General features: G+C 38.3%; 1 protein-coding gene across 3 annotated transcripts; it reads left to right on the top strand.

The window, feature by feature from the left end:
- Positions 1 to 2623: 2623 nt before the first annotated feature.
- Positions 2624 to 8521, top strand: dnal4a (dynein, axonemal, light chain 4a). 3 transcript variants are annotated; one of them, XM_058375266.1, is made up of 4 exons: positions 2624 to 2780; positions 3580 to 3663; positions 6351 to 6434; positions 7273 to 8521. In XM_058375266.1, exons 2-4 carry the CDS (start codon positions 3592 to 3594, stop codon positions 7435 to 7437), a joined length of 321 nt encoding a protein of 106 aa, XP_058231249.1. In that variant the 5' UTR covers positions 2624 to 2780; positions 3580 to 3591; the 3' UTR covers positions 7438 to 8521. The 3 variants fall into 3 exon arrangements, with proteins under 3 accessions (XP_058231249.1, XP_058231259.1, XP_058231267.1); XM_058375276.1 differs by having other exon boundaries at positions 2740 to 2808; XM_058375284.1 differs by lacking the exon at positions 2624 to 2780 and adding an exon at positions 2856 to 3010.
- The last annotated feature ends 1084 nt before the right edge of the window (positions 8522 to 9605 follow it).

The raw sequence follows: 9605 nt of genomic DNA, 5'->3' as shown, positions 1-9605 counted from the left end.
TCACATCCTCCAGCCCCCCCCCTCCTTGTCTGGAGCTGTAACACACATTCTTGACTGCATTGGTTGTTACATATAAATTTGGTACAATGTTTTGTTCATGTCATTAAGCACAATTAATCAGTTAATCTTAATAAGACATATTAGAGTTGGCTGGAGCCTGGAATTGAAACGAATATACTAGGTTTCTTACAGAACACTGCTGTGTAAACACATCTACTGTGCTGTAGAAGAAGTGCAGCTTCAGGGATTTTGCAATAATCAGAATGAATCACACACATCCTGGCTGTTTGCTATATAACTATATATCTAATACTTTCTGTCTTCATATATAGTCTTTCAGTCTGTCATTCAAGTCAATTTAATTTTCTTTGAATAGCATTTCTAACAATGGATATTGTCGCAAAGCAGCGGTACAGAAATACATAAATTCAGGATATAAGGTATAAATTTTTAACCTAACCCTAATGATCAAGCCAGAGGCGATGGTAGCAAGGAAAAACTCCTTGAGATGATATTAGAAAATCGCACCCTGTGCCATCATCTCATCTCATTTGGTTATTCCTATCAAAAAAGGAGAAAATGTGAAACCATTTGCAGTCCTATCATCCTTTCTGTCTGCTCTTTACAATTTTTCATTACCTATCATGTGCCCTCCAGAAAGAGTGCAGACTGATCTGATCTTGAACTTCTTCTCCGGCTAACAGCCTTACCAAGAACATAGTAAGGTGTTTAACCCTGATCTTGTCCTTTCTATATATTACAAAGGCATTATGGTACTTTTTTATTACTTAAGTTGCCAGGTTTTTGCGCTGTTAAAATGAATAATGTCAGACAAAACAAGGCCATGTTACTTGATGGACCATTAGCAAATTAAGTGATAAAATGATATCTTATTTAATATAAGGATCTTAATTTTTGACAGACTATAAATCTGCAGCAGTTAAAAGTAGAATAAAAAAATAGATAAAGTGCTGCTATATTGCTACGAAATAGATTTCTTTGGCTTTCATTGTCTCCTTCTAAAAGGTGAAAGGAACAAGCAGGCGTGGTTAGAAAGTGGAAGAGTGGAATAATGTAACTATAGAATAGTGCTTTTGTTTACAATTCACAGTTCAGAGAAAGCAATGAGCCACACAGGCACAAAACTTCTGAACCTGGGCTTTAACCATTCTGTTGTGTTTCCAAGTGCATTTCACATGTACCTTGCACTTGACAAAGAAACTACAATAATAAATGTGACACATACAGTTTAAAGCATCCATTGGAAGAACATCAACGTCATTTATCTTCTCCATCAGTAAGATCAGTCCTGAAACTGGGCTGACACATCATGTAAATTGGATGTGGTGATTGTAAAATTGGGGCATAGAAAATGGATGTGTAACTTTTTTCAAAAGTCAATTAGCTATTTCCCACAGTCCTCTTATTAGGTCAACAGTTTAGACCTACTTTCAAAAGAAAATAGGACACTGACTGTCTTCCTTGTTAAAGTGAATTTTACTAGTAGTATTCGTCTGCTCATAAAAAAATGTAGAATTAAAAAAGACTGCATGGTTTACCTCAGGGTCTAGCCGTAAATTAGCAATCGCATCCAATCTCACATACACAGATTATAAAATAATTTAAGAATGGGTTTTAAAAGTAACATGAGCTGACATGAAGCAATTTAAAATAATTAATCAGGCTACTGTTAAGGTCTATGTTATTTTATATGTTTCCAGGTTAGAGAGAAACATGTAACGTATGTCAAAATATTCATTCAATCATCTTTGGGAAGTGTTTTATCCTGGTCAGAGTCTCGGTGGATCCGGAGCCTATCCCAGGAACTGTGGAGGCAAGGCAGAAATACATCCTGGATGGAAGCAAGTCCATCGCCTTACACCACGCACATACATTCACCCTTATTCATATTTAGGGGTATTTTTGCACAGCCAGTCCCCCTCATGGTATGCTGTTTTGAGAGGTAGGAGGAAACCACAGAAATCAGCAGAAACCCACACTGGGAGAACGTGACCAGAAACTCATACAGACTGTAGCGCATCCTCTACACCATGCCACCCACTGCTCTGTATATAAAAACTGTATGTTATTGTGTAGTATTTAACACAGAAACCTCATTTTGGACATGAGCCATTATAAATACATCAGTATTAGGGATATGTCAAAAGGTTAAAATTAGGAATTATTATTTCTATATATGGAAATACAAGGGAAAGGAATGGGAAATGTGTAGAAATATGATCGTGATAATATTTAGATTTGGTTTCACTTGGGTGCAGTTACAGCTCTAAGAATAGTGTTTATACTCCATTCAGGCTCTGGGTAGTGTGGTGGATTAGTGGTTAGCTCTGTTGTCTCACAGCAAGAAGGTCCTGGGTTCGAAATGGCAGGGGCTTTTCTGTGTGGAGTTTGCATGTTCTCCCCATGCCTGCATAGGTTTACTCTGGGTACTCTGGTTTCCTCCCACAGTCCAAAAACATGTACATTAGATTGATTGGTAATTCTAAATTGCCCATGTGGTTGTCCGTCTATATGTGTGGCCCTGTGATGGACTGGTGACCTGTCCAGGGTGTACCCTTGCCTTTCACCCAATGCGTGCTGGGATAGGCTCGAGCACATCCCCTAATTAGGAATAAAGTGGACGATGGATATTTTCTCTCTCTGTCAGCGTGCTTGGTTTTTCCACAGACACGACGCCGGAAGTATTACAATCACGTGGGTTGTCCTCCTCCGTGGTTGCTATGGCTGATTTGTCTCCATGTCAACGGTAGTTGAAGAAAGTAAGTTTCATCGCAGCGCGAGACAGCGGTAACGTCGCACACTGAGTTGTACAGTGCTTCAGATGTTTGCGATTGTTAATTAGCATTAGCGTTATTGCTATCGGGTTTTATTTGACTGTTATGTGCACAAACTAGCCAGGGTTAGCTAATGCCTGTTTGGTTGCTATGTTAGCTCGGTTAGCATTTAGCGCAAAACAGAATTGCTAGCTGTGTATGACTACACAGTCCTGGTTAGTTTTCCAAAAAACATTCCATGTATAATGTTTATGATTAAGTGCTATCGAAAAACCGCTTATGGGGAATTAGCAATCTAGTCTCACTAGCAGTTAGCATAATACATTGACTTCCATTGTTCTGCTAGCGCGCTAGTCAGCCCAAGGTAACTTGGCTAGCTGTGAGGAAAGCATGTATTTGTATACCTACTGGTATTTTTCAGATATTTGTAGTTATTATCTAGCTTTTTTTCTTGGAGTTTTTAGATACTGTATCACTGTGGTCGTAAACCTTAGTACACTTAAGGGAATAAGAATGACAGCATTTCAGTTTTTGACCTAAATAAAAATGAAAGGGTTGCTTTCTCATTCATTCATGCTTTTCTATAGTGTTCCCTTTAAACTGGAAGGTAGTGGTTTATGACTGTATCAATATTCATCATGTGTACCTCTGCATTCCATCTTTCATACCTATTACACCTGATACACCAACATATCAGGAAATATTATATTGAATATCTCTTTAAACTAAATTATTAGCAGCCTGATGATCTCACATCAAGTTTTCTGTTTGCATTTTTCTCTAGTAAGAAATCCAAATGGCAGAAACAGGAGAAAGTAAAAAAGAAGAGGCGGACTACAAGAGACTACACAGCTTTCCTCTCATTAGGGTATGTATTCGGTTTTATTGCAACTCTACACAAATAGTTATACACTATATTGCCAAAAGTTTTGGGGCACCCCTTCAAATCATTGAATTCAGGTGTTGTTTTTCAGGGGTTGGACTTGGCCCCTAAGTTCCAGTGAAAGGAACTCTTAATGCTTCAACATACCAAGAAATTTTGGACAATTTCATACTCCCAACTTTGTGGGAACAGTTTGGGGATGACCCCTTCCTGTTCCAACATGACTGTACACCGGTGCACAAAGCAAGGTCCAAAAAGAAATGGATGAGTGAGTTTGCTGTCCTCAACCCCATAGAACACCTTTGGGATGAATTGGAGCGGAGACTCTGAGCCATTCCAAAACTACAACATCTGCCTTTACATGCACATGAATGTAATATGGAGTTGGCCCACCCTTTGCAGCTATAACAGCTTCAACTCTTCTGGGAAGGCTTTCCACAAAGTTTAGGAGAGTGTTTATGGGAATTTGTGACCATTCCTCTAGAAGCGTGTATGTGAGGTCAGACACTGATGATGGACAAGAAGGTATGGCTCGCAGTCTCCACTCTAATTCATCCCAAAGGTGTTCTGTCAGGTTGAGGTCAGGACTCTGTGCAGGCCAGTCAAGTTCCTCCACACCAAACTCACTCATCCATGTCTCTATAGACCTTGTTTTTGCACTGGTGTGCAGTCATGTTGGAACAGGAAGGGGACATCCGCAAACTGTTCCCACAAAGTTGGGAGCATGAGTTCCTTTCACTGGAACTAAGGGGCCAAGCCCAACCCCTGAATTCAGTGTTTTGGAGGGGTTTCCAAAAACCTTTGCCAACATAGTGTACAGGGCCCATTATTCAATTCAGGGTGTAAAGAGATTTATATGGTTTTGTTAAAGATGTAGCATGAAATACAAAATTAATAACACTCTAAAAAATAATAAAAAATAATTTTGCTGAACCCAAAGTCATTTGAATGCTGACGTCACCTCAGACACCTTGTTTCTCTTGTTTATCTCCATCCATGAAAATAACATCTGTTAATTTCTTTATCAAATTAGAAAACAATTTGCATTTGTATCTCTAGAAGCAGGTTATTGAATCTATTTGTTTTGTTTCAGTTCCTCATAAATAGATACTTGGATTTAGATTAAGATTAAATGAACACAATTTGCAAATATCTGCAGTGAAATAATTAAAGAGCACTACATATGTGTCAAGCAGAAAAACGCAGTATATTAACAGAATTTCAGTCCTTCATAGACATTATAGCCTTTCATTATAAACTCATTTGAAGTAAACGGTTAATTTCAATAGAGAGACAAATTTCAGTAGAGAGAAAAGTGTCAATTCACACATACACTGCAGATGCAAATGCACGGGAACACTCCCACGCAGAACAGCATGTTAAACCCAGTCATACTGCTTTGTTTCAAGGGAGGTCAAGAGACCCATCTGTTTCTGTCTGGACTGTTTCTGACATGTTGCATTCATAATGCTACATTTCTTCAGTAATGTATTCACATTATTCACAATTACCTTACATTGGAAAATAGTAAGAAAACAGTAGAAAATGTGTCTTCTCCTAAAATACTGAATTAAAAAGTCCCAGGACCATGAACATTTGGTATTGCTATGTAAGTGGTCGGTAATGTAGGAATTTAACTTAAATAATAAATAAGAGCTCAGATCTTCAGCTTTAATTTAATATGGTGAACAGTACATGAATTACAGCACTTTGTTTATGTGGTCACCTGTTTTTAAGAGTCCAGAGGTGACCGGAAAAAGAATAATAATCGTAAATGATAATGTCCTTTTTAATGCTTGCTTTCCTGCACAGTTATGGACTGCCTGAAACCACAGACCTCATGAGACACAGAGTTTCTTTCTTGGTGATGCTCTGCCAGGCGTTCATTTCACCTGTTCTCAGTTGCTGCTTATTCTTGGGCCACTATCCCTTCAGTTTTATGTTCGATTCAGGTCACTTTTTCAAAAATGGGCCGTATGAAGTATGCTTCATGTCATTTTGAAGTATACATAAGATGTTCATTTGGCTGAATTTAAGTAGATAAATATCTCTATACACTTCAGACTTCATCCTGCTGATTTTATTCAAGTCAGATACATCATCAATAAATACAAGGGAAACCGTTCCTTTAGTAGCCATTCACACCCAAACCACATGTTTAATCTGGTCTTCCTGCGTTTGAGTCTTTCCAGTAGTTTACATCTTGTGGTAAACCCTCTGTATTTACTCTGGTGAGGACTGATTTTGAAACTTGATGCTCCATCCTTTTTGTTGTTTTTTTTCTTGTTCTTGAGCTCAGCAGTGCATTCTTTCTTTTTAAAGAATGTACCAAATAGTTGATTTGGCCAGATCTAATGTTTTTACTTATCTCTCTGATGGGGTTGTCTTGATTTTTCAGCCTAATATATGGCTGGTTCACTGGCAGTCACAGCTTTTTGGACTTATAGAGAGTTAACAGGAACAGATTTCACATGCATTTGCTACTCTAGGCCTTTTAACTGTGAACGTAAATTCAGGGATAAATCATCTATCACATTTCTGGCCATAGAACAGTACAGCAGTATATTGTCCACTTACTTTTGGTCTCTTAAAGGGTGAGAACCACATATATAAAAGTACCATTTACAAGATTTAGATGCAAAACCCTATTTTTTACCCTGTTTCTGTTCTAGCACACAGACATGCCAGAAGAGATGAGAGTTGAAACCATGGAGCTCTGTGTCACAGCCTGTGAAAAGTTTGCCACCAATAACGAGGTTAGAACTGTGTGTATGAATCCAGGCATGGCCAGGTAAGAGGAGAGGTACTGAATTGGCTCCGTACGTAGATCTGTTATCCAACCCGCGCTCGTAGGAGTGCTGACAAATTCTCAGTCTGTCTGGCCCAAAGTCTAAACTCTTACATCATGCCAGACCCTGATAGTGTAGCCATCTGGGCTGTTACTGTATCCTACTCATTCTGTAAAAGCTAACATACATTGTGTTAGCTTTGATAAATTCAGGAATGTGGGTTGATTGACTCATAGCAGTCTTGTTATCAAATCAGGGATGCCAAATTTGCTGAAAGCAACTTCAAAACAAGTCCCAAAAATACTAGCCAATACCAAAAATCTGAAATAAAAGGTGAGCTATGTTAAGTCAATGCATAGCTGAAGCATATTCAGAGAGTTATTTATATAATGCACAGCAGCGTTCCTACTTTCTGACGATTTATTGCACATACTGGCTTTATTATAGTTATTCTGTCCAACAGTATAAGAACATTTCCCTAAAGAAAGAAAGAAAGTTTGGTCCAATCCAACAGACGAGCTACTGTTGCTCAGATTGCTGAAGAAGTTAATTCTGGTTCTGATAGAAAGGTGTCAGAATACACAGTGCATGACGGGTCAGGGCTTTTTTGGCAACAAAAGGGGGACCAACACATTAGGCAGGTGGTCATAATGTTATGCCTGATAGGTGTACACAGTAACGAACAAATTAGGAAGTTGTTAGCAGCAATAAGAAGCGTGTCTGCGTGCATATGGTAAGGTAGCACCTTATCTGATCCAAGTTGAAGACTTGAATATGAAGTGACTCACATTCTTCTCTTCCTCAGAGTGCAGCTAAGATGATAAAGGAGTCCATGGATAAGAAGTTTGGGAGTTCCTGGCATGTGGTAATCGGAGAGGGTTTTGGATTTGAGGTGACTCATGAAGTAAAGAATCTGTTGTACATGTTCTTCGGTGGCAGCCTGGCAGTGTGTGTTTGGAAATGCTCCTGATCTCAGTCCAGCATCTTTCCTGTTCATCCACACACTACCTACTTTTATATATTTATATATACATGTATTCACAATACTGTTTCAGCTATGCAGATCTTTTTCTACTTGACCTTTGTGTGCATGTGTGTTTGTGTAAAGTTTGTATGTCTGAGAGAAAACCTGACAGTATAGGCCATTTATAGCTCACCTTCTCTACTGTATTTTTTATTTTTTTATTTTATTTGGCTGTTTTACTTTGAAAGCAGAGGATCAAGTGGAGTTGATGTAGAACTTCTTCCTCAGCCTCCACCTCCGGTATTGACTAATAATTACTAATTGTCTCAGTGAAAGATGTGGACTGGTATACGCCAGGGTGATAAAAAATGGATGACACTCCAGCAGTGAGAATTCGGTTTACGTCTAGTGGAGAGATTTACGTAACATTCTGTTGGTCTATGTGCCGCTAGGTAGCACCGCTGTAATAATCGAACCCAGTGTGATTTTTAAAGTGCAGTTTGTAATGTGTAATTGTTTCTCGGCCTGTAATCACATAATTTCAAAGATACCATAGAAAAACTGTGATTTGCAGTATTGGCATGGAGTGGATCGGCTCATGTCTTTATCTCAGGCTTCTGTTTACACTTTTCTGGCCCGGAAATATGCTCCACCCCCAGCCAGATCAGAGCTGCTCAGGTCTGCCCTCATTCCATGCCTTACGAGGCAGCAGAGGGCTCTAAAAAAAAATTACAAACTGCTCCTTTAAGAATATATATTCTGTGTGTTGATGTGCGAGAGAGAAGAGTGTTTGATGTCTTCATGTAACTATGAAAAAAAATACCATCGCATTCAGTAATGCTCCTTCCTTTTCCACTTCAGATTGCTTGTCATGCAATCGGTTTCAAAGAGCTTCCTCTGTATTTTCTTGATGTTTCTTCTTCTTTTCTTTCTTTCTTTCTTTCTTTCTTTCTTTTTTTTTTTTTTAAAAAAGTTTCACCCTTATCTCTCACTGTTTTCTTTACTAAACCAGCATTTCTATCAAGTCTACCCTGTCTGTTAACTTGAATACAAGTGTAAATCTTTTTAAATAAATAAAAATGTCAATAGATATCTTGGTTCTGTCATTTTTTTAAAAGAAATATGAATGCTAAACACTTTTACAACACTTAAATTTATTAGAAGTCCTCCTGATGATAATTTAAAGTAAAGATAATAATGAAATATTTGTGCCACAGTTATATCACATGCCGTCTCCCATGAATAGTGCTTGAGATTATATTAGGAATCGAGCCTTCTGGTGGTCCAGCGGCATGCTCTCATTGCCAATTCAATTCCCGGGTAGAACACTAACCCAGCCGTTGAAGAGTTAACCCTCAGTGCCAGTCCCAAGCCCGGGTTAAATGCGATGGTTGTGTCAGGAAAGGCATCTAGTGTAAAATCTGTGTCGAATCAAAGCATGCACAAATGATCCACTGCAGGGAGCAGCCGAAAGAACAACAACAACATTATATTAGGAATTGAAGATTTATGTTTTCAAATCCAGATTATTCTAATAGTTGGGTTGAGTTTCGATTCTATTAAAATAGACTTTATGGCCAAAAGCTTGTAGATACCAGACCTTCACCTCGGCCAGTTTGTTGTTCATCCCCAAACTGTTGGAAGCACACAAAAACTCTGTCCCTTTTACTTGAACTAAGGGGACTAAACACTGCTCAACTATGACAGAGTGGTCTATGAAGACAGATTATCAAAGCTGCAGTGTAGGGCACTTTACTGAACACTTTTGGGATGAACTACATGTCATGCTCACCAAGATGTAGTCAAGGCACTTATCCTCAAGGTAAAATTAAGGATAAAGTCCAGGTCAAGCTCTGAATGAGGGAAGGGAAGAGCCGTATCACCATTACTGATATTTCTATCATTTTAATTTATATGTGTATTGACTTTGTTTCATTTTAAAGAAAGATTTTATTATATTTACTTACAAGGCATGCATGTAAATTCAATACCAAGTTTTGTTTTAAGTATGATTGGTCTGTGGGTAAGAATTTGCAAGCACCACCCAACATAATTCTAAACAGCTGCTTTGCTTTTGGGGGTTTTTGTTTAGCTTGGAAGTATAATGTTGCTACACAATAAGGTTATTGTCAATATTTGTAAGCTAAAAAAGAATATAGGCTCCAAAAAAAAGA

This window comes from Hemibagrus wyckioides, linkage group LG02, assembly GCF_019097595.1.
Source record: "Hemibagrus wyckioides isolate EC202008001 linkage group LG02, SWU_Hwy_1.0, whole genome shotgun sequence".
Taxonomy (NCBI): Eukaryota; Metazoa; Chordata; class Actinopteri; order Siluriformes; family Bagridae; genus Hemibagrus; species Hemibagrus wyckioides.
Note: the sequence above shows the minus strand (reverse complement) of the source record. Positions and strands in the feature narration are given on the sequence as shown.